Source organism: Zalophus californianus, chromosome 9 (assembly GCF_009762305.2).
Source record: "Zalophus californianus isolate mZalCal1 chromosome 9, mZalCal1.pri.v2, whole genome shotgun sequence".
Taxonomy (NCBI): Eukaryota; Metazoa; Chordata; class Mammalia; order Carnivora; family Otariidae; genus Zalophus; species Zalophus californianus.
The window spans coordinates 15,967,599-15,992,134 of NC_045603.1; the positions used below are offsets into that span (position 1 = coordinate 15,967,599).

The 24,536-nt window shown below is 46.8% G+C and overlaps 1 protein-coding gene and 1 long non-coding RNA gene across 7 annotated transcripts in view; one reads left to right on the forward strand and one right to left on the reverse strand.

Annotated features, from left to right (window-relative positions):
* Positions 1 to 9,322, reverse strand: part of RFX4 (regulatory factor X4) — a 155,111-nt gene extending 145,789 nt beyond the window's left edge. For 3 of the 5 annotated variants that reach the window (XM_027592055.2, XM_027592054.2, XM_027592053.2), the window contains exon 1: positions 8,918 to 9,321. In XM_027592055.2, coding sequence (XP_027447856.1) covers positions 8,918 to 8,960 — 43 coding nt within the window. In that variant the 5' untranslated portion in view covers positions 8,961 to 9,321. Of the gene's footprint in view, positions 1 to 8,917 lie in introns of all 5 variants that reach the window. The other 2 variants (XM_027592056.2, XM_027592059.1) reach the window with 1 other exon arrangement.
* Positions 9,323 to 11,147: 1,825 nt separating this feature from the next.
* Positions 11,148 to 24,145, forward strand: LOC113921431. 2 transcript variants are annotated; one of them, XR_003519686.1, is made up of 4 exons: positions 11,148 to 11,308; positions 20,357 to 20,468; positions 21,774 to 21,902; positions 23,685 to 24,145. It is a non-coding gene; the product is annotated as an uncharacterized LOC113921431 (long non-coding RNA). The 2 variants fall into 2 exon arrangements; XR_003519685.1 differs by lacking the exon at positions 23,685 to 24,145 and adding an exon at positions 22,546 to 22,709.
* The last annotated feature ends 391 nt before the right edge of the window (positions 24,146 to 24,536 follow it).

A 24,536-nucleotide genomic window follows, 5' to 3' on the forward strand; every position in this document is an offset into this window, starting at 1 on the left:
GGATCAGCGTGAACACAACAAAAACCAGATAATCTACCGGTATAGGGCAATACAGCCCTAGTTACCTATGTTTGGATCATATTCAACTGAACACCGAATGGCTGAATTTCATTCTTCTCTGGTTTTATGGTCTCTCTCTCAAAGTGGTTAACATTTCAAAAATTCAAAAATCACAATATAGATAAAAAGCACATGTTAAAGGCAGAAGCAGAACAGGTGAACATTTTGGTCCTTGCATTAAAAAAAGATGCAAGAAAGGCAAAAGAATGAAACTCTTTCTGTGTATCTTGCTAAACCGAGTTTCAGAGAGTGGCTCGCTTGAAACCGAATTTTCCACTTCCTGAAAGTTAAGGGTAAAATTGTCGTCTTTAAAACGGTGATGCCTACAAGGGGAAAGGGCGGCAGGAACGGAGAACATAGGCCTTCCCATTCCAGAACGGGAAGGGTCTCGGGAGCTGTGGAGGGGCCTCTGGCAGAGGGGTGCAACCTAGGTCCACTTTGAGGGCCCCGTGGAACTTCCTTCCCAGACTCAAATTCCAACCGACAGGTGTTGCCTCTACCAAGACATATTTTCTACTTCCTTTAACAAACTGGACAATACAAGGACGAAATCACGGCAGATGGGAGTACCTAAGATGCCTTCTTCATGGGAAAGGTAGGGAAATGAGAATGAAATTAATCCCTCCTTCCAAACTTTAGAAAAGAATGATTTATCCTGACATCAGAACCGAGGCTGTTTCTATGCAGTACAGAAAACATCTAGAAAGGATGGAACAGTCTACATTTGTTTCAGGATTCTTATGCCCCTTTCCCAACTAGACACACAGAACTTGGCATAGGAAGACCAGATAAATATTTTTAATAATAATATCTGCCACTTACTGAGCAATTTCTGGAAGCCAGGCTTAACTTAATGTGTGTGATCTCATTATGTTCTTTGAGCCCTGGAACGTACGGTGTAGATGCTTGCACACAGAACAAAACTGAAAGCTTGGAGAAGTGAGGTCATTTGCCCTGGGTCACACAGCTAGAAAGCGACTGAGCTGTCCAAAAGCAAAGCTTATGTTCTTTTCATTAAGTCAGATCACATTCACCTCCAGTCATAGGTTAACACACGTCTGTGAATGACTTCTAGCTGCAATACACTGTTAAGTCACCTGAAGCCTACGCATATTCACACATGGCCTAATGGCTTTTGCCTCTTTAGTTTAATCTTGTGGAGCTATGTCTGTATGTGAGCACGAAGAAAGCTTTGACATTCTCAGGGACAAAGCAAATGTTAACTCAACCTCGAATGAATCCTAAAGACTAAAGTACATTTTACATCTGTAGTAAAGATATGAATGCTTTATCTCCCTATTTTTGCCAACAATAGTTAAAAATTCTGTCTCCCCAGTTTAATGGACTATCCTGCCACTTTCATATAGGGACAAAATAGCAAGTCGTTTGCTTTCACTAAAATGATATATGCTTTCCTGGACGTCCTTTCCAACACAACCCTCTCCCTCACTAGAAGAAGGAGGAGGAGAGGGAGGGGGAGGAGGAGAGGGAACAAGAAGAAGAAGTCATCAGTATAGCCTGTGACTAAGAGTGTGGACCACACGTAGGTTAGGCCGCCTACTCCCTTCATGGGTATCCTTTATCTGCCCCAGAAACCACTACATATAGTGGAACAGATCGTAGTAGTACCTGTAACATATATTTTAAAATACAACTAATAATGCATTTATTTTTTTCAACTAATAATGCATTTAAAGCACTCAGTTCATGCCGGGCATGTGAAAGGCATGTAACAAAGTTTTAAAACATAAATGCAAAGCTAGATTCAGCACTTGCATGCTGCGTCAGGAAGTCAGGTGCGCACAGTGGCTCTTGCTCCCCAAGTAATCACGGTCTGTCTTACCAGCCCAGCTTCTAATGCTCAGAAACTCACTGAATACTTTATAGCTCCTAGCTTCAATTTTTGTCTCTAGCCCATTGGCTTCCCCATTTTCGCTGTGAATAACAACAGATCCTTCTTTATAGTGTTGTTGTGAACATTAAATAAAAATGCTCAGTAGCGCAGTAGAGACATGTATTGACTGTTACCTATGGCCACTTTCACATTTTATACAGGGGCCCTTTCAGATGCTAGGATCAGTTCCATTACAACATTGGGGCTGATCAAGAGTAAGCTTCCAGATCAAGGGCACCCAGCTTTATGGGGCACCCAGAAGGTAGCAACCTTCCGGTCACCATGCTCTACCTTCTTTACCCCAGATAGTGGTTTTTCTCTTTACAGCGCTTATCACTCACTGAAATTACCTATTTCGTGTGTGTGTGTGTGTGTGTGTGTGTTACCTTGTTTGTCTAGAATTTATGCTTCAGAAGAGCACTAACAGCATTTTTGGTAAGCCCAGCATCCAGGAGAGTGCATGGCACAAGGAGACGTAGTTTTCTTGAATGAATAAAGCAAGCTAAACTGTGTCCAAAATCGTCATTCAACCACTCTGATCACTGTCCTCCATCACGGCCATCATTTAAAATCCCCTCCAAATGAAGATCCATAGGACTCCTTCAGAGACGTTTTCTCTGGGGGCCAAGACTAAAACTTTCCGTGTTTCTCCACTTTCGCCTGCACATTGCCCTTCTCACCAAGTGGACTTCAAACCCATCTCAAGGCCAGAGGCATCACCAAGCCCTGCCAGGCTAGCACTCTAGCGGGGCCCATGGGAGGTGGGCTGGCTGGGGTAAGGGGACAGGCTTTCCCAGTCTGGTCTCATACGAGCCGTGGCCCCACGCAAGTTCCGGACCCTCTTTCATCCTCCCAAAGGGACACCGCAGAATTACGGTAAGGCTTAAACGACTAGTGTGTGAAAAAGGGCCTGTGATGGGGTTGACCCATAGTGGGTACTTGACAAGAAAGCACATCCTTTCCCTCAGGCTCCAAGAGGCACCTATATCTATGTCCCCTGGCGCTCATGGTTCTCAGGGTGTCCACACCTTCCCTCGTCAAATGTACTGCAAAGTCCTTGATGGCAGAGACTGTGGTCTTGTCCATCCTGCCACCCAGCAGGCGCTCAGTGAGACTGAATAAAACTTCTGATAAATTCACGCTAAGTAATTTTCTTTCACTTTTACCTGACGCTTCCAAATCATCTGTCTTTGAGTTCATTCTCTCTCCCCTATAGCCTTAATAAAACCGCACAGATATCTCAAGTAGAGTGGAAGGGGCAAAAAGAAGAGTAGACATTCCTTGCACCTTTTCCATCCCGCAGAGCCCTGGAGGGGCAGCTGAAGAGGGTCCCAACTGACCCACAGAACACGTTCGGTGGGCTCTCAGGGGCCTGTGCAAGTGGAGGTCTGCCCATCCGGCACCCCATGCTGTGATGTCACCATTCTATGCCTTCTCAGCCTTTTCCATGCAGACACCAAGGCAAACACACACACACGCCAACTTGACTTAGAATCACCACCTTACAGCATTAGAAATGGAAGAGAAACCCTGTGCTTGAAGCAGGTCACAATTACATCCCTCTCTTGGAGTGCTTTTGAGGATCGATGTCTGGAAAAATGCTTCACAGAGTACCTGGCAGATTCCACATACGCAATACAGGCAGGTAACCGTATGGAAAAATTTTAGGCGGGCCCTAGCAATCTTTACATCCAATCCATTCAACTATAGATGAGGCAACAGAGTATCAGGGAGAAGGGAAGGAGTCCTCTGCTCAAATTATCACCAGGTGGGGTGGCTAGGTGTGAGAAGACCCTCGCCTCTTTCTAAAAGCTTGTGCAAGGGAGAATGGAGTCTGGTTTTCCTTTGATAGCAACACTTCCCTACTTTGGCCAGTGTGTATACCTCTCCCACATAGGTGAGGGTCTCTGATGCTGGCTTCATCATCTAGAGGCATTTCAGTGTTTCCTAAACTGATGCTGGGTATAGCCCCATAAAATTCAGTGTCTTAAGGAATGCACCTTAGGTATAATTAAGAAAGGAAATTCTAGACCTTTAAAAAGTGGTTATCCAAGGTCCTTCTTGACTCTTAAAAATCCTAATAGATGACTCACCAAAATATTTTAGTATATTATTAGTGTGGGGAGAGATGCACTAATTGCGCAGTGGGTCACAGTTCAGATAACGGTAACCAGCTCACACATGCTTCCTGGGTTCTACAAGTGAAGAGGTTTCCTGGATTCTATCATAAAGAGGTTTGTATCTAATTTATCAGAAAATTCCAGACTGTAAGATGTCTAAGGTTTCATTTTACAATGAAAATCTGAAAAAGCTATATAAGATTTACCTAAAGTAACATTTATAAGCGGCTGAGTCAGAATTATAACTCAGAGCCTTTCCCACTGTACAAAGGAGAGGAAAAAAAAAAGGAAAAGAAAAAACTGGATAGGATCTCCCTGCTCCCCTACCCCCAGATTTCAGACCCGGCGCCTCCTTCTCTCCTCTTTCCCACCTTGTTCTATCCCCTCACCCTTTTAAGACTGAATTTGAGGAGGAGCGACGAGAAATTCATCCTGGGTGACCTCCGGGGCATGAGGAAGAAAAGCCAGAACGTTTCACGTCGGTGCGCTTGTGGCTCGTGGGGGAGGCGGGCGCACTGCCCAGCTGGTGCCTACCCTCGGGATGGGGAGGGAGGCTGCAGGAGAACCTGGTGAAGAGGAGTGGGAGGAAGGGCGCACAGGTGGGCACAGAAAAGGTGTAGCTGGAGCGAAATGAGAGACCCCGGCGCCTCTGGGGTGCAGGTCAGTCCAGCTCTCACACGGCGGCGGGAAGGCCCGGAGCAAACTCCTCTCTCCAACTCGCACTCGCTCCTTTGTTGTCGGCCTGTGTCGCTGGCTCCCGCTCATGCCCTCCGGTCCCCCGCCCCCCATGAAGTCACCCCAACTGCACTCATAATATTTTGCTTTGCGCCGGGTCTGTTTTCCACCACCAACTTCCAGCGGTCACCATGGCGACGCGCCGGGGAGGGGGGCGGGCGCGGCTAAGGAAGCCCTAGGGCCTAGCCCGCGGGGCGGCCCCTGCAAACTTTTCCGGGTCTCCGGGTCCTGCGGGCCCGGTGGGCAAGCGCGCTGTCCCGGCCGCCGCGCGGAGTCGCTTGCGGGGCTTCCCGGACCCGCCCTGAGCGCCGCGTCCGCGCCGGCGAGGGCTGCAGCCACCGGCTTGGGGACCCCGGGACCACGCGGGCTCTCACTTGACCCTGCTGCCGAACTCACAGACGCCGGCGCTTGGCAGGTGGCGAGGTGGGGGGGCGCCCATGCTCCCCTTGCCGGCCACACACACACACACACACACACACACACACACACACAGGCCCGGGGAGGGAGAGGGCAGCCTGACTCAGGCGCAGGAGCAAAGGGCAGACCCCGGGCCCTGTGCTCCCTTGAGCCGGCAGACCGGGTGCGCCGGGCGGGAGGCGGCTGCTCCTAGCCTCGGGCCGTGGCCAGGAGAAGATAGAGGAGGCCCGGGCCCTGTTCCCACCCGGGCGTTCTCTGTCCCGGGGGCCCCAAGCCAAGGCCACTGAATGTCCCCACCTGGGGGCCCACGGGGCCAGGACAGGCCTTGTGCTGAGCCGGGGCCTGTAGACCAGCGTGCCTTCCCGCCGTTGTGGCCCGTGGTGCTCAAATCCGGCTCCAGGGGTACTTCGGCCGCCCCAGCTCTGGATTCTGGATCTCGGGGCAGAAAAGTGGTAGAGGCAGAAATTTCCAGTTCGGGCTCGGCAGTGCCCCTCTCTAACGCGCCATCCCGTTTAACAAGAAACGACCCTTCTGTTGCGTAGCCGACCAACCGCGCCCCGGCCCACTTGGCACAAAGTTCTCCGTGGTGGCCTAAAATTCTACCTGCTTTTCTCCCTCGTTCTCGAATTTCCGGGTGCCTTGAGGAGCCGAGCAACGCTCGCCTGGGCAGCGCAGCCCGGCGTGGAGCCACAGGGCCAGGCCCGCGTGGCCGCCGCGGTTGGCTCGCGAGGCGAAGGTGGGCCCGGCGCGGCTCGGCGCCGGCCGGCGCGCGGCGTGGGGCGGCGGCGCGCCGGTCGGGAGCGGCGTGCGCCCGCCCCAACTGCAAACCGCGCACCGGCCCGGCGGCGCGTCGACGGCCCCACGCGCGCGCCTGCGGCCTTCGCCGTCCGCCCGAGCTCGGCTGCGCGGCCAGTCTCCTGGGAGAGGGGCTCCGCTTTGTCGCCCTCCGCCGTGAGCGCGCCGGCTCCCCGGCCTCCCCGGCCTCCCCCGACGGGGCCATTGTCTTAGCCCCACACTTGATGAGTATTTGGGGAAAACTGGAGGAATATATTACCGACTCGGTGCGCGGAACAAAGGGGCGCGTTTCCTCAGGTCACGCTGAAGTGGCCCCGAGGCAGACCACTAGAGCCCCGGCCCCTGCAAAACGGGTCTCCTGGGCCCGAGGCACTTGGCGGGGATTTTCCTTTAAAGAGTAGGGGACGGAGGCCTGGCTCCCCGGCCGGTCTGATCCCCGGACACTCCCGACTTCGCCCCAGCACTTGCCGGGAATCGGTTGTTCGGAGCCCTTTCAGGATGAAATAGTGACCATAATACTCGTGGTTCTAGCCGCACGCAATCTGCTCTAACAGGAGCAGAATCGAACTGCTCCTTGGAGCGCTAGTCTCCCCGAGCGGGGAGAAAGGACCTTTACATAACAAGGGAAACTGAAGAAAAGCTAATTGGATTAAGTTCTCGGGCTGGGAGGTGAGGGGAGGCTCCTGGACCGGACCGCGCGGAGCCGCACTTCCCTAGTCGTCGGTTTTGACACTATGAAATGTCACCTGGTGCGCCCCGTGTCATTTCTTCACGCTGCCATTGCCCCAAACTTTTATTTTGGTTTCAGGATGGCGATCTGGGGATGTCTCAGATTTTCGGAAAAGGGAGCGGAGTGGATGTGGAAAAGATTTCTGTTTCAGAACCCGTTTGGGGTGTTTGCAGTTGGGGTAAAAGTGACCAGGTGTCTCCACGACCACCAGCTACATCGAGGACAGAAAACAGAACGTTTTCACACCCCATAACCCTCCCCCGGAACGCACAAGGAGGTCCGGTCAAGTGGAGAAGGCAGTTAAAACCCCTAACTGGGGCTTGGCTGGTGTGGGGTGTGGGGAAACCCAAAGTCCCTACGTGAGCCCCTTGTGAATACTTGGCTTCAAAATGTAGACATGGGTTTAATTTTGTTCAAGGGTATTTGCTTCCAAATTTGGGGTGCTCAGGAGATGTGTAGTAGTGCAAGCGCTTGACATAAAAATATAGAGGGAGGGGCTTTTTTCCTTCTGTGGAGCTTTCTATACCGCCAGCAGAGAGCACCCCAGCAGGGCCCAACGCGTACCCGCAGCCCGGCGCGCGCTGCAGGCGACCCCTCTCCTTGCCTCGGTTACTTTGTACAGTAAGGAAGACTGCGGGGCTCGGCCTTTCCCCACTCTGAGGGGGCCCACACCCACTCAATGGGAGAGGGACTTGGCTCTTGGGACCAGAGATAGGCAACCACCCAGGAAAACCGAAGATCCCCCTGGCCCGAGGCGGTGGATGTTCTGGCCACCAGGGCCTCGGCAGAAGCCTGGAGGGGCTGGAAATCTCTGCGCCGACCGAAGAAAGACCATCTGGGGCGATGCCCGGATGACCTCTACTCCCACCCCACATCTATTTCCAGCCTGCTTCGGGGGGGGGAAGCGAAGAAACATTCTGGTGGTGTTTGTTTCTTTGCTCGGGGAAGGGACGCGAGCGTGTGAAGGGATGGCCGAGGCTGGAAGGCACTTGTTGCTCCTGTCTGCTCCTAGACATCATCCCCAGCATCTCGTCAAGCTGCGGCCTCGGCCCAGGCTGCGCTCACCGCCCTGCTCCTGCCCCTCCCTGACCCTATCTCCCCAAGACTCCCCGAGGCTGCGTCTGAGTGGTGGTGGGAGTGGACTGGTTGGGGACTGTGGCTGGGGAAGGGTGGGGGGCACTTCCAGGGAGCTTCTTCCACCTGGAAGGAGCGTAGGGAGCATAGCTTAGATCTAGAAGTTTGGCGGCTCCTCCAAGGTACTAGAAGTGAAAGGTGGAGAAAGTTCTGCTGGAGAACCAAGACGCCGGGCTTTTTCGTTGTAAGAGATTCCTTGGCTTGCTTCCTCAGTTGTTACGGACCGCCGCGACCCCAAAACCTGACTCCCACAGCCCCCAAAGTGCCGAGGAGTTTTGCAGACCCTGAGGCCAGGCCTCGCCGGCCGCACTGCGTCCTGCCCTCCCTCTAACAGAGTTATAGCCCCACAGCGGAGCGCGTCGTCGGATGCCCCTTCCGGGCAGGGAGGTTACACCCCGCCTCGGACGGCCCGGGGCTCCCACCTCCGACCCCGCGCGGATTCCCCAGGACCACCGTGTTCGCCGCCGTCACTCCCTCCAGCTGCGCGTCTCTACCAGTCGGAGCCTCCGTCCCCACCTCCCAGGCACCGTGCGAAGCCCTCGCCCTCCCCCGCCTCTGGGGAGTTCCGCTCGGCTTCCTGGCCCGAGCCACCAGCCTCAGTGCGCACCGCTATTCCGGGGCCCCCAAACCCGGGGGAGGAGCCGGGCCCGGGAGGGGGCGGTCGGCTCGCAAACTTTCTGCGAGCAGCACCTCGAGCTCGCCGCGAGCCAGAGAATCTTTACGTAACTTTGTGTTCAGGGCAAGCAAAAGCGCGCTCGTCAGCGCGCGCGCGCGCGCACACATACACACACTCACACATTTACACACACGATCACACCCTTACACACACACGCACACACACACACTTCCACGCATCCACTTACATCGCACATTGCGACGGACTGAAAACTTGTGCACGCTCTCCGTTATTTCCTAGGGTTCCACTGTCAAGTTGACCCTTCTGAACTTTTTGAAACTCTTTCTGAAGTTCCCCTTCTCCCTTTTCTTTCCCTCCCAATGTCTCCCCCCCCGCCCCCCACCAGTAGGACTGACCTGTGGAATCCATGTCGGGTTCCTCCAGTAACCCACAATGCATGCTCTTCCCATGGACAGCACGGGCGCCCCCCAAAAGTCCTGATGTTTGGGGATCCCCTGTGCTAGAGATGTCCAGGGAGGAAGGGAGTCGGAGAGAAAAAGAGACGTAGAGAGTGCAAGGGCAAAACGAGAGAGGAGGAGAGGAAAAGAGAAAGAAGAAAGAGGAGAGAAGGAGAAGGGAGAGAGGGCAGAGAAGGGGGAGAGAGAAAGAGCGAGCGAGCGAGGGGACACTCAGTAATCCAGCCGGGCAAAGCCAAACCCGTCAAAATGTTTGCGGATGTTTCATGGGAAAAAGCATCATTTTATAGGAGCCCCGATGGGAGCAATGTCATTGATAGGCCAGCCGGCCTGATGAATGGCCGCTCGTCAGATGGGGCCGTGGCGAGGCGCACTGTGAAGCCCATTGTGGGCCTGTTTTGAATAAGAAAAGCCGCCTCCGAAAAGGGGGGCTCAGAGCGACGCAATCCCAGCCCTCCGACTTCCCCCTTCTATTATAGCATTAGCAACGTTTTTCTTATTTAAAGTTCCAGAGGCCTTCTCCAGCCTTCGCCCGGCACTCATTATAGGCGAAATCAAAATTGGCTTAGATGTGGCCCCCTCCCCCCTCCCCAGCCCTCCCCCGACCGGGCCAGGCGGGGCGGTGGGGGGCGGCAGGGGACTCCGGGGAGCCTGGGGAGTCGCCTACGCGGCCACGAGTGGGCCCCACTCCTTTCCCTCTCCTCTTGTGCCCCCCCTCCCGGTTTGGTCCTGGGTCAGATTTTGAGTGGGGGCCCCGGGAATGGCGGGAGGAGGTATGCTTCGACTCCCTTCCACGCGGATCCGCGGACACTCGTGGAGGAGTGGAGGAAGCTGAGGGTGAAAGGTGGGGAGGAGAACTGCAGCCCTAAGACCCCAGCCCCCAACCTGGGCGGTGAAGAGGCCGCCTGGCGGGGAGGGCGTGAGGGGCTGACTCGTCTCCTCCAGAACTTTCTTCCCCTGGGTTTATCCATCTCCTTCACCGAGTCTCTCCCCTTTCCCTGCCTCGCTCTCGCTCTCCGCCTGTCTCCCAGTCTCTGTCGTTCTGTCCTTCTCTCGTCCTCTGGGTCCCTCTATTGCTCCTGTTTTGGCTGCCTGTCTTTCTGTCCAGCCCCTGCCCCCACGTCTCTTTGTCTCTCCCTAGGACTCTGCCCCTCTGTCTCTATCCCCCTTGGTCTCTCTGACACCCCCCTCCCCGCCTCTTCCCGTAACTCTGTCAGTCTGTCTGTGTCCCAGACCCTCCCTCCCTCCCTCCCACCTCCCGCCCTCTCCCCCGCCCCCCAGCCAGCCGCGAAGTTTGTGAGAAGCCCGGCGTCCAAGTGGGGACGCGGTTTTCCCAGGGACCCCCTCCCCGGCTGAGTTTAAAGTGCAGAAAGAGGGGGGGCGAGGAGCTGGGGGTCTGGAAGTGGAAGTGGGGGGGGCAGGCTGCGTCTCTGAGGGCCCCGATAAAGTGGCCGTTCGCGGGCCGGCAGCGCTGTGATTAGAATATGAATGGGGCTCGGCAGGCGGAAGAGAAAGGCGGATTACCCCGGGTGCTTTGACCATGGACAGAGGCAGCGCCGGCCCGGCCGCGGAAGGGGCGGGGCGCGCGGGCGGGGTCCCTAACGCCTGGCGAGGGGGGTCTCTAACCCAGGACCGCAAGCTGGGTGCGCCTTCCCGCGGTCCCTCGCAAAGCCCCCCAGTCCGCCCTCCAGGAAGGGCTAAGTGGGACAATGTGGGGGGAGGCACAAGGGGCCAGCACGTGCCGAGTTAAGGTCACGGTGCGGGAGGAAGGAGGCGGCGGCGGCGGCGGCGCGGAATGCGGGCTGGACAGAGCCCGGGTTTGGCATATTTCAGAGCACTGGGTTCGAATTCCGACTCCATAAATTCCTTAATCTTTCTGGGCCTCGGCCTCCTCGTCTGTAAAATGGGGCAGAGATGTTCGCTCTCAAAGTTAGGGGGTTAGAGTCAATGAAGCAGTGGATGGGGCAGGAGTCGAACATTTGCTCTTTACCATCTACCCCTCCCAGCACGTCGCCTCGTGGCCCGCTCCTTCCCACCCCCCTGGTCTCAGCTCAGGGTCGCCTCCTCGGAGTGGCTGTGCCTGAGCACTCTGTGCGGGTCCCCTCTGACTCCGTCCGCTGCCCCGTTCATTACCCGTTTGTTTCTGCGGGAACTTTGTTCACAGGGCCCAGAACAGAGCCAGGCATTCTTTCCAGCTGCGACGGTTGACGACCAGAGAACCGATGAAAACCTGTGGCGACCCAAGGTGGCAGTGGCGATCGCCGCACGTCATCGTGGTGTGCGTGGCGGTGAAGACATCGGGGTTCGGAGTCCGAAGATCTGAGCGTCCAGGTACACCTTACCCATCCTCGATTTCTCCCTGAGCGAAATGGGGCGAATGATAAAAGTTTCCTTCTGCCGCCTGCAGGCCCAACCCTGAGGTAGAAGACTGGCCCGGGAGCTTGATCAGGTGCATGCTGGTGGCAGCGGGGAGCTGCCACCACCCTGAGTGTTGGGGGTCCCCGGGACAATTCTTGAGGGATGCTGGGGGGGGGGGCAAGGTGGTCTGTTATTATCTTAATTATACACGAAAAATGGAGATGGGGTGAGGTGGGGTGGGCCGGGCTGGCAAGGAAAGTGAAGAGAAAGAAGTCGCATGTGGGTCAGGCGGGGCTGGTGCACGGAGGCTCCTGCCCGGTGCTATCTAACCTGGAATGGCACTAGCTCTCCCCACTGACGGTGCTGCAGCACCTGGGGGCTGAAAGAAATGCAAACCAGCACGTATTCATTCATCCCTTGGCAGATTTTTATTGCACACCTATTATGTGCCCACCACTAGTCAGCCTAGGAGCTGGGGATACAGCAGTGAAGAAAGTAGGCTTTAAAAAAAAATCCCTGCCTTCCTGGAACTTATACTGGAATGAAGGGAAAAGCCAATGGGTAAAATAGATAATTAGATTACACAGGTTGTCCAGTGATGAGTGCTATGGAGCAGGTGGGACCAGGGAGGACCTCTCTGAGGTGGTAACACTTGAGTTTCAAAACAGTGCTATCCTAGGGGCTGGTAACAAGGGTGTGTTCATTGGTGGAAATTCACTGAGATGTGTACACTTACAATTTTATGCATTTTTCCCGAATGTATTTCAAACCTCAATAAAATCCTTGTTCAGATTCAATAACATCATAATAGGAATAGCTACCATGTACTCTTTATGTACGGACTGTGCTTCCACTGTGGTAGGCATTTCCATGCATTACCTCGTTTAATCCACACAGTACAACTAACATATAAATATTGTTGTTGTCCCCACTTTTCAGAGGAGGACAATTGGGGTTCACCATGGCTCTCTTCCCCTTGGACACAGTCATGAACAATGCAGTTTTTATTCTCCAGAGCTCAAAATCTAAAGCAAATATAGCAAAGTCTGCAGTAGGGAGAGTGTGGGTGTGATGGGGACCAAGAGGGGAGGCCGGAAACTGAGCCCGGGAGGCTGGTGGTGTTGAGGCAGACCCCTTGAGGAAGTGGAAGCCAATGACTAAGCTAGGAGCCGAACGCAGCAGGCAAAGGGGTGGAAGGGTGTTGCAGACACCCTCCCTCCCTCTTTCTCTCTGTCTCTGTCTTTCTTTTTCTTTCTTACAATACTGAACAACCAGTCATGTGCCAGGCTTTGCTCTAGGTAGAGGTTCAGGGGTGAACAGGATAGACATGGGTCCTCTCTCCCCTCCACCTCCTGGAGTTTACATTCCATTGGGAGAGCTCACAATTAACAAAGAAACTAAGATAAACAATAATCCTGCTTTCATGGATCTTACGTTATAGTAAAGACATGCGCCCCAACCTTATGTTTGTTAATGATTTGCTAATTAGTTAAGTAATTATTTCCATAATAATTGAATAATAATAATAAACACTGCCTGAGCACCTTCTATGTACCTCTGTGAGTTGTGGGGATAAACAGTCTGATATGACTCTGTTTATCTTAAGTCTTGGTTCAGTGAAGGAGAAAGTCAAGACTATAAAACAGTTGGATAAGTACTCTGCAAGAGGGGTGCCTGAGGTTGCTATGGAAGGAAGGGACTCGCCCAGCTCACTCAAGAAGCACCTGAAGGTTAAATTGATTTCTGTCCACAAGTGTCTTTTATAGTCAGAAAATGCAAATAGTTAGATGTCGAGTTTTAAAAGGATAGCAGTTTGGTTTATTGCCTTCTAAGTCATTGGACACTGTTTCTCAAATGTTGGTGTGCAGCAGAATCAGCAGGAGAACTTGTTCACAATACACACTGGTGAGTCCTGTGTGTATTCAGGGGATACAGCGATTCTGATTCAGAAGGTCTCCAGTGGGCTCAGTAATATGTACTTAAAATTTTTTTATTATTACAAAATTTCAAGCAAATGTAAAAGAAGAGGGGATATGAACCTCCATGGACTATAAGATAACTTCAGTTATTATTACAATGTGGCTACTATGTTTCATCTGTAATTCTATCCTATTACACTCCCAATCCCACCCCAAGAATAGATTAATTTTGATGCAAATTCTAGACATCATATACTTTCATCCATAAATACTCTAAGTATGTACCTCTAAAATAAAAGATTTTTACAAAATCACTATCATATTACCATTATCACACCTAAAATATCAACAATAATTCCATAACCCAAATCTCACCATTCAAATTTGCCTAACTGCCTGATAATAAGTGTTGGTTTGCTTGAATCAAGATCCACACAAGATCCACACGATGCATTTGGTTGCTATGTCTCTTAAGTCTCTTTGAATCTGGAGATTTTTCCTCCCTATTTCATTCCTTCTCAGTTATTTGTTGACAAAAGCCAAGTTGTCTTTCCTGTTGTGTGCCCAGCATTCTGCACTATGTTCATTGCATCCCTGCTGTGTCACTTAACGTGCTCTTCTGTCCCCTATAGGTCCTGTAAATTGTTAGCTGGGTCTAGAGACTTGATTCTTTTCATATTCAAGTTTATGGCAAAAATAGCACATTGGTGGTGATGTGTACTTCCTATTGTATCACACGGGGAAGTCACATAGTGTCCCTCTGGGTTGTTGAGAAGATGAGAGGTTCAGGTGTTATCAGGCCCTAGGTTCTTTCTGCTTATGCTCAGCTTCCTGCTTTTCTTGCCTTCTGCTATTAAGGACATGATCACAAGTTCATTCATTCTTCATGATCACAAGATGGCTGTAATTGTTAAAGTACCACAGCTTCCCTCACACACTTCTCAAAGACTGGTAGGAGAAAAGAGAGTCTTTCCCTTCCCCTTCCTTTCTTAAGAGTAGGAAAACTTTCTCAGAAGCCTTTTGGATAATTTTTCCTCCTTGTCCCATCAGATAACTGATTTACCTGTCCATCCCTTAACCAGTAACGAAGGGCAAATAAATACCATGGGAGGCTAAGATGAACCAAAATTCTCCCCTAGGGCTGAAGAAGGGTCCATCTTCCTCTAAAACACACAGACATCAGGTACATGAACCAAATCTGTGTTCAGTTGCTAAGGAAGAAGGGGAGGCATGAGTAGCCAGTAGTGACTGCCATACCATTCAATAGAGGATCAGCCTTGCATAACTTCATGCTGTGTAGCGGGAAGGGCTCTCTGCTCAACTAACAAAACATACATCTTGTCCATGAATACCTTCACTCCAGGTTTTTGCCTTGTGTGGGAGCACATGACCTCCACATTTTCCTGTTTGATTCCATCAAGAGTTCATTTGTGAGAAATAATATTCACTGAGGATGGCAAAAGCTTTGCGCTCCACCCATTTCTCAAGATGGAATCTTCCAAACTTGGTTCCTTGGTTGGGTTTGACAGGTGTAAAGAAGACCCATGTCCCCAGCCCTGCAAAAACCTCTCTCCCTTCTTGTGCATGAGAAGAACTGATTTGCCAGAGTGAAATGGTTTACTCTTGGGAGCCAGTGCTCTTGCTTATAGTAGACGGGTCATTCTCAGGAACTATGCATTGAATGAATGAGTGAATGTCTGCTTTTAAAATGCATAAATGACTGGAAGAAAATAATTTACACACAATGCAATTCCAAGAGAAATTCCAATGTGGTTTTATTTCATCTGGAAGTATGAATCAGAGCAACTGGTAAGAAAATTTTTATCTTTTTTAAACAATTATTTTTGCCTTTGTTAAATAACGAGGTAACACGTGTATGCTGTATAACTCAAATTATATGAAGGTGTATTAAAAATTAATCATCTCCTTTCTCTCCTATAATCCTATTGTGATAACATATTAATGATTTTGTATATGTGACTCCATACCTTTCTCTAGGCTCAAACATAAATTAATAATTGGATAAGAACATTTCAGTTTGGTTGTACCATAATTTCTCCAATCTCCCTTTATGAATGTCATTTGGGTTGTTTCCAGGTTGTTGGATTTTTTTTGCTATCATTGGTTATGTTAAAATAGACCATCCCTGCACGTATGTTCTTAGGTACTGACGCTTTTATTTCTGTCAAATAGATTGTTGTGAAGGGCAACGTGAGGTCATTTAATATTTTAATGACTTTGAAGGATTGCTTTCCCCAAAAGTTTAACAGTTCACATTTCCACCACCAATATATGAAAGAGCCAGTTTCTGCATGCCCTTACATGCACTGAATGTCATTACTTTAAAGAATTTTTTAGCCAAATATGGAGTAAAAATGATGAATAATTGCTGTCTTAATTTATATTAGTGGGGTTCAGTGCCTTTTTGTGTATTCAATTTTTGCATTTTGTCCTTAAAGAATTGTTTACTTCTGTTCTGTGTTAAGCAGCGTTTAAAATGGCCCGCTTAAAATGGCCCCCGGGGGGACCACACCTCTGGTATTCATATACTCATGTATTCTCTCTCCTTGAGTGTAAGCTAAATCTTAGTGATTTGTTTCTAATGAACAGAATTTGGCAAAAGTGATGGGATGTCACTTCCAGGTTTTTTTCCATTCTATCGTTTGTGCTTTGAGGGTCTTATTTAAGAAATCTTCCTGTTGTCCCCGAGATTATAAGAAAATGTTTTTGTTTTTTTCTTTCATTAGCTTAACCTTTTGACCATTCCATCAGAGACATTTAATCCATCTGGAGTTCATCTTTGTAAACAATTTTTTTTCAATGCAGTTAACCTTTTTCTTTCCCCCACCAAAACTTTTGTCTTAGTCAGCTCAGACTGCCATAACAAAATACTGCAGATTGGGTGTTTTAAAGAACAGAACTTAATTTTCTCACAGTTCTGGAGGCTAGTAGTCCAAAATCAAGGTTCTGGTTGACTTGGTTTCCTGGGAGGATTGCTTTCTGGCTTGCAGATGGCCAACTTCTCTCTGTGTCCTCATGTGGCCTTTCCTTGGGGTGTGTGCCTACACCGTTGAAGAGATCTTTCTCTCTTCTTCTTCTTGTAAGACCAGTAATCCTATAGGATTAGGCCCCCACATTTATGACCTCATTTAACCTTAGTGACCTCCTTAAAGGTCCTATCTCCAAATACAGTCACATTGGGGGTTAGAGCTACAACATATAGATTTGGGGAGGGGGCTGCCGAGGGGGAACACAACTCAGTCCATAGCAACTGTTAAATAATCCATACTTTCCCAGGGGTTGGTGGTGCCCCCACAATCATATTCTAGTTCATGTACATGTACTCTCTAGTCTTTTTCTGTCATCTCTTTGCCTGTCCCTGATCTGGTGCCACTCCATTTTTATCACTATGGCTCTATAACATCTTTATATACTTGCTTATATAAGCAAGTTCTCCCTTCCATTATTTTTCAAAATTGATTTAGCTACTCATGGAACTAATGATTTCATATATATTTTAAAATAAATTTGTCAGATTTACTAAAACGTCCTGAAATATTTTAACTGGACCTGAATTAAAGTTGTCTTGAATTGAATCAGCACATTTACATGTTATTCATTCTACATATGAACACAGCGCAATCTCTCCATTTATTGAAAAAAAATGTGCCCTTTATTTTTTTTTATTTTATTCTATTATGTTAGTCACCCTACAGTACCTCATTAGTTTTTGATGTAGTGATCCACAATTCATTGTTTTTGTATAACACCCAGTGCTCCATGCAATATGTGTCCTCCTTAATACTCATCACCAGGCTAACCCATCCCCCCACCCCCCTCCCCTCTAGAACCCTCAGTTTGTTTCTCAGAGTCCAGAGTCTCTCATGGTTCATCTCTCCCTCCAATTCCCCCCACCTCATTTTTCCCTTCCTTCTTCTAGTGTCCTCCATGCTCTTCCTTATGTTCCACAAATAAGTGAAACCACATGATAATTGACTTTCTCTGCTTGACTTATTTCACTTAGCATAATCTCCTCCAGTCCCTTCCATGTTGATGTAAAAGTTGGGTATTCATCCTTTCTGATGGCTGAGTAATATTCTATTGTATATATGGACCACATCTTCTTTATCCATTCATCTGTTGAAGGGCATCTCGGCTCTTTCCACTTGCGTGCCCTTTAATTGAGTTTCTTGTTAAAAGTCTTTGCTTTGATTCATTCCAGGAGGCTTTATGGCTGGGTTGCTATTGTGCATGATACCCTGTCTATATTTTATATGTAGCTATTCCTGGTATAGAGGAACACTCTTGGGTTATTTTCTCATAATTTTATTTAGGCATGGGACAGTCATGGGGCTGTGCCACTCAGGTCTCTTTCAAGGGTACCTGCTCAGGGAGTATGGTTGCCTGGCATCCTCTGCTGCTACCACTCTGAATCCACCATCACATTCTTGCCTATGGGGGCCACACTTCAATGACTGGGCACAGCAGGGGTGATATTCTTTCTTTCTTTCTTATGGGGATGCAGACTCTGACTTGAGGTCTCCCTCTGCACCTAACCAAGACATTCTTAGAACCATGCTGATGTCTGAGAGTATTTTACCCAATTTACCTTCCTCTTCGCCTTTTGCAGGTATCAAACCTGCCCTGCAGTGAAGATTCTCCCCATCTTTTTCTGTTCTATTCCCTTTTCTCTTTACGGAGATTTCCCCCCAGTAAATTTCTATCATGTCTAATCTTGTTTTGGCTTCTGCTTCTTGGAAGACCTGTACCGAAACAAGGAATAATTTACATACAGTAAAATGCTCAGAGCTTGTTTACTGTTCCATGAGTATGAGAAATGCTTATTATGCCCCTATATCTCATTCTGCAAAATATATTTGCTGACTTAATTCTTTCTTTCAATGGTCATTAAAAGACCATTTTAATGAGATTCCTTAGGTGAATATATGGTTGCTTTATCTATTGAAATACGTTTTATAAAAATAGAGCATCCTTTTTGTCATATCTATGTTCTGATAACATTGCTACATTTTAAAAAATTTCAAATTTCTCTGATTTGCCTTTCTCCATCCTTATATTTTTAAACTTTTTATAGCCTTTTGCTTTAAGGATTTCTATTGTAGACAATATTACACATTAATGCTCTCTGAGTCTTTATATTTTTATACTGAGTTTGATCTATTTCTACTTATAACAATTACTCTTATATCTAAATTCTTAAAAAACCCTATCAGTATTTTTTTCATGTATTCTATCTTTCTGTTTCTTTTTTTTTTTTTTCCTTCCCTGTTACTTGTCATTACAAAGGGGAAAATTAAACCAAGTATGGGTTTAGTAGTTATGAGCAACCACCAGGAAAATAAAATTGAATGTATAATTTCAAGCAAAAGAAATTTCAATCTATCTGATCACTGCTTTAAAATTTTTTAAAAGACTTTATTTATTTCAGAGAGAGAGAGTGCATGGGGGCAGGGGCAGAGAAGAGAGTCTTAAGTAGACTCTGCCCTGAGCACGTAGCCCAACTTGGGGCTTGATCTCAAGACCCTGAGATCATGACCTGAGCTGAAACCAAAAGCCAGACGCTTAACCAACTGCACCACCTAGGTGCCCCAATCTGATCAATTTTAGTTACTGATTGCTGTGTATGTAAAATTTTTGTTTACTTATTTGGTTGTAATGGTTGCTGAGCTTTACAACAGTGACATTTACTGAGTTATTTATTTACACCTCCGTTTTTAGTCACCCTCCTCCCCTTCCCCCAGTGTTTTTTCTTCCTGCTGGAGCACTTCTTTTTTTTTTTTAATTTTATTTTATTATGTTATGTTAGTCAACATACATTACAACATTACTTTTTGATGTAGTGTTCCATGATTCATTGTTTGCGTATAACACCCAGTGCTCCATTCAATACGTGCCCTCCTTAATACCCATCACTGGGCTAACCCATCCTCCCACGCCTTCCCCTCTAAAACCCTCAGTTTGTTTCTCAGAGTCCATAGTCTCTCATGGTTCGTCTCCCCCTCCGATTCCCCCCCCTTCATTTTTCCCTTCCTACTTTTTTTTTTAACATATAATGTATTATTTGTTTCAGAGGTACAGGTCTGTGATTCATCAGTCTTACACAATTCACAGAGCTCACCATAGCACATACCCTCCCCAATGTCTATCACCCAGCCACCCCATCCCTCCCACCCCACCACCACTCCAGCAATTCTCAGTTTGTTTCCTGAGATTAAGAATTCCTCATATCAGTGAGATCATATGATACATGTCTTTCTCTGATTGACTTATTTCGCTCAGCATACTAGTCTCTAATTCCATCCACGTCATTGCAAATGGCAAGATTTTGTGTGTTTTTTGATGGCTGCATACTATTCCATTGTATATATATATATATATATATATATATATATACCACATCTTCTTTATCCATTCATCTGTCAGTGGACATCTTGGCTCTTTCCATAGTTTGGCTATTGTGGACATTGCTGCTATAAACATCGGGGTGCACATAACCCCTTCGGATCCCTACATTTGTATCTTTGGGATAAATACCCAGTAGTGCAATTGCTGGGTCGTAGGGTAGCTCTATTTTCAACTTTTTGAGGAACCTCCATACTGTTTTCCAGAGTGGCTGCACCAGCTTGCATTCCCACCAACAGTGCAGGGTTCCCTTTTCTCTGCATCCTTGACAACATCTGTCGTTTCCTGACTTCTTCATTTTAGCCATTCTGACTGGTGTGAGGTGGTATCTCATTGAGGTTTTAAATCGGATTTCCCTGATGCCGAGCAATGTTGAGCCCTTTTTCATGTGTCTGTTGGCCATTTGGATGTCTTCTTTGGAAAAATATCTTTTCATGTCTTCTGCCCATTTCTTGATTGGATTATTTGTTCTCTGGGTGTTGAGTTTGAGAAGTTCTTTATAGATTTTGGATACTAGCCCTTTATCTGATATGTCATTTGCAAATATCTTCTCCCATTCTGTCAGTTGTCTTTTGGTTTTGTTGACTATTTCCTTTGCTGTGCAAAAGCTTTTTATCTTGATGAAGTTCCAATAGTTCATTTTTGCCTTTGCTGCCCTTGCCTTTGGCGATGTTTCTAGGAAGAAGTTGCTGCGGCCGAGGTTGAAGAGGTTGCTGAAACAAATTTAGCAGACCAAACAGAACCAGAAAGAAAAATAAGTATATTAAGGCAAAAAGAAATGGATTATAAAGGTAAGGCATAAAAAGGAACTCTGAGAGGAATTCCTGAGTATGGAGAAAAATGGAAACAATGGATTCAATAGTTTGAATAGCGGAAAAATATAGACTAAGTCAAAGTGTAGGATTCATTCCAGAAAGTATCAGGATAGGTTATACAGATGCAATATGAAAAAAGAAAAGTTAGGAGGCATGGAAAATTGAAGTGTCAACATTCAAATAATAGATGTCTCAGAAGAAGAGGAAAAATATAGAGCGGAATATTTAAATAAATAATGACAGAGGTTTTCTCAGATTAGAGAAAGTTTTAAAACCTCAAAAATACAAATACAAGTACTTAAAGAAATAGGATAGATGAGGAGAAACATATCTAGGTACACTTTTGTATCACTTAAGTGCATCAAAGACAAAGAAACACTTAAACTCTTCTAGATGCAAACCAAATTGCCTACAGAGGAACAAGAATCAGAACAACATTATTTCTCAACAGCCACATCTGCAAGGAGACCAATAGCAATATTTTCAGTAAAAATAATGACCTCAACCACATGGTTGGCAAGTTGGCCCTGGCTGTTAGCTAGGAGCTTAGATGGGGCCATTGCATGAAACCGCAGTTCTCCTTCATGAGGGCTTTTCCTCACAGCAGCTTGGGCTCCCTCATGGCATGGAAGCTGCATTTAAAAAGGACCATTAGTGTCCCAAGAGGAAGGAAATTATAACTCTAACCCTCTTAAGGCCTTAGCTGGGACGTTCCTGAATGTCTCTCTTACTGCATTCCATTGGTCAAAGCAGTCACAGGACCAGCCCAAGGAAGAGGTGGTTGTGGACACGCTCCACTTCTTGATGTGAAGAGTGGCATGCACATCCCAGAGGGGAGGAATTATTGGGAGACATCTTTGGAGATGAGCAACCATAGAAATTTCCTAGAATCTGTCATAGGACACCTATGCTCACCTCCCATCATCCAGAACTAAGTTTAAGTTATATGACCATACTTAGCTACAAAAGGAGGTTAGAAAACAAACTTTTTAAACTGACATTTATGTACCTGGATAAAAACTGAGGGTTTGGCTTCTATGAAAGAATGAGTTGAATTGAGTCCTCAAAGGTGCCTGGGTGGTTCGGTCAGTTAAACATCTGCCTTTGGCTCAGATCATGATCCCAGGGTCCTGGGACTGAGCTCTTCATCAGGCTCCCTGCTCAGCAGGGAGTCTGCTTCTCTCTCTGCCCCTCTCCTCCCCCCCTTCCCCCCTCCACTCATGCTCTCTCTCTCTCAAAAATAAATAAATAAAATCTTTTTTTTTTTTTTTTTTTTTTAAGAAATGAGTCACCAAACATACGTAGCCTGAAGTGGTTATAGGGAACCAGGATACAAAATCGAGCAGCAGAAGAGCCAGAGAGACCAGCAAAAAGAATGGCAAGATGAATGGAAAGACAAAACAGTTCATTGTAAGAATACAGTTTAGCCAGATCTAATGACAAAAGATACTCTTAGAAGTGATATTTTATTCATCATTTTATTATTGATTGTCAAACACTTACCTATTCCCCACTACAGACCAGGCCCTGGGCTAAGTTCTAGGCATATGACAAGAATAAGACATTGTTCTTATACTTGGGGGTAGATGCAAGCTAAAGGTAAAAATAAAAGACAAGGCTTTCATGCCTCTTCCTCCACCACCTCCCAATTTAGGAGACCCTTCATAATGTCACATAAGGGTAGAGGCAATAAAAGGCACCAAGAATCTTTATTCAGAAGAGTGGTAAACACTTGCATATTTGGTAGAATTTTCTAAATCTTCATCTTAAGTTCCACATTCCCAAAATAGCCACTCCTGGGTTTCCAGACTAGCTTAAGCCCTGACTATAGACATCTGTAGGTTTTGTGTGTTCAACGTCTCTCTATTCACACTCATTCTATTAAAAAACAGCTCTGTTTTTCTCTTATACCATCTACTTTGGTCTCTGTGGCTGACCTATATGGAATTGACTCCATTCCCATTCCAGGGGGTGGGCATGTGGCCCAAACATAGCCTGGGCTCTTGTTAGGATTCTTGCAAATGAGAGTTTAAACAGGAAGGGTAAATTGCAGGTTCTGCTGAAGGCAGCCTAAGAGGAGAGGCTGCCCAAGGCTGAGTTCTGCAGAGAGGGAAGCAGAGCCAAGGAAAGACGGGACGGTCCCAGTGACTGGATCCAAGCATGCCTGAAGGATGATCTCCTCTTGGACTTTTCAAATGCGTGAACCAATAAATTTGTCTTCTTGCTTAAGGCCGTTTGAGTTTGGTTTTTGCCACTTGCAAACAAAAGAGTCCCACATGAAAAATCTCTTATGTCAGAGACTTTAAGAAAACCTGTTCTTCTCCTTTGAGAGCTTTGGTCAATTTGTTTTAATTACTACTTCAATGTTGATCAATGACAGAGAGGGTCCGTCTCTTCTGACCATGTGCTTATGGAGTAGAATGGTAAATAGGGCTTCCCACACTATTTACACGACGTCTTCCTGCTTGCCTCCCTCTTCCTGAACACAGGGCTGAATTCTCCAAGGTAAATATAAGTGTGTACTGCCTCCATTGCTCTGCCCTTCCTTCTGGCACTGGTAGATGCCTGCTCCTGTGCCACTTCCCAACACTCCATCAGGGTAAAACCATCTCAGCCATGCTCTGTCACTTAGAAAAGTGCCTGTCTTATAATAAATGTTCAATATCTATTAGTGATATCAATAACTACAAGTAATAACTTAAAAGCATAATTTAAATTATTCTGCTCTTTTCTTTTTCACTTAACAATGTATGTGGGAGCTCATGACATATGTATATGGAGCAGCCTTGGTCTTTAAAAACATCTTTTTATGGTATTTCTTTGTATGGATGTTCCATAATTTATTTAATCAGTTCCATCTTTGTTGATATTAGGTAGTTTCCAATCTTTTTTTTTTCTACTATAAATAATGGTACAGTGAATTTCTTTGTATGTTTACTTTGCCTACATGTGCAATATATGTAGGATATATTACTAGAAATAGAATTGCTGGGTCAAAGAGAACATGTATGTTAGAATCAGCTTATCAAGTTCCACGAACATCCTGCTGGGATTGTGATTAGAATTTTTATTGAATCTATAGATCATTTTGGGGAGCACTGACATCTTTATGTTATTATCTTCCTGATAATAATAGATCTTCCTGAACATAATAGATTTCTTTATTTAGATCTTTATTGTGTCTTAATTTAGATAGAAGAAAATAAGCCCAAAGAAGTCAATATCTTCTAGAGAAACAAAGTATGATGGAGAGACTTGTCCTAGCAAAAATTAGGATTTATGATGAAGACACAGTTATCAAGATAACATGGTACAGGAGCAGGGGTAAACAATTTGAACATTGGAGAGAACAAAGATCCCAGGAACAGATTTACTTATCTGTCATGGAAGATCAGTGATGAAAAGAAGTGCTATTCCACAAGTGGATCTGAAAAAAAAATGTAATTCAGATTGGAAAAAAAATGGGATTTATCCCTACCTCACACCATAGATAATTGATCCAGATGGATCAAACTTACACGTCAAGAACAAAATTTTACAAGTTTTGATATAAAATACAGGTAAATATTATTTTGATTGGGGGAGAGATAAGACTATCTTAAACAAAAAGTGTTAACTCAGAAAGAATATATTGATAAATTTGGCTCATATAATTAAGAATTATTCATCAAAGACACTGAAAATAAAGTGAAAATGCAAGTTACAGGCTGTTTGATACTGCTATATCGACTTTTTGATTAGCATTTCCTTGGTATATATTTTTCTCTCCCTTTATTTTCAATCATTATAGGGTGACTTACCTTTAGGTATTTAATTTGTGGTGTGTAGCTGGATTTTAAAAATCCAATTTGATAGTCCCTCTTTTTGTTATGGTAGGTAAATTAACCTGTGTAGTGGGTTGAATGGTGACCCCTAAAAAGACATATCCACTTCCTGACCCAGCCTGTGAATGTGACATTTGGACAAGGGGTCTTTGCAGATGTAAGTTAAGGATTTTGAGATGAGATCGATCATCCTGGATTATCCAGACAGACCCAAAACCCA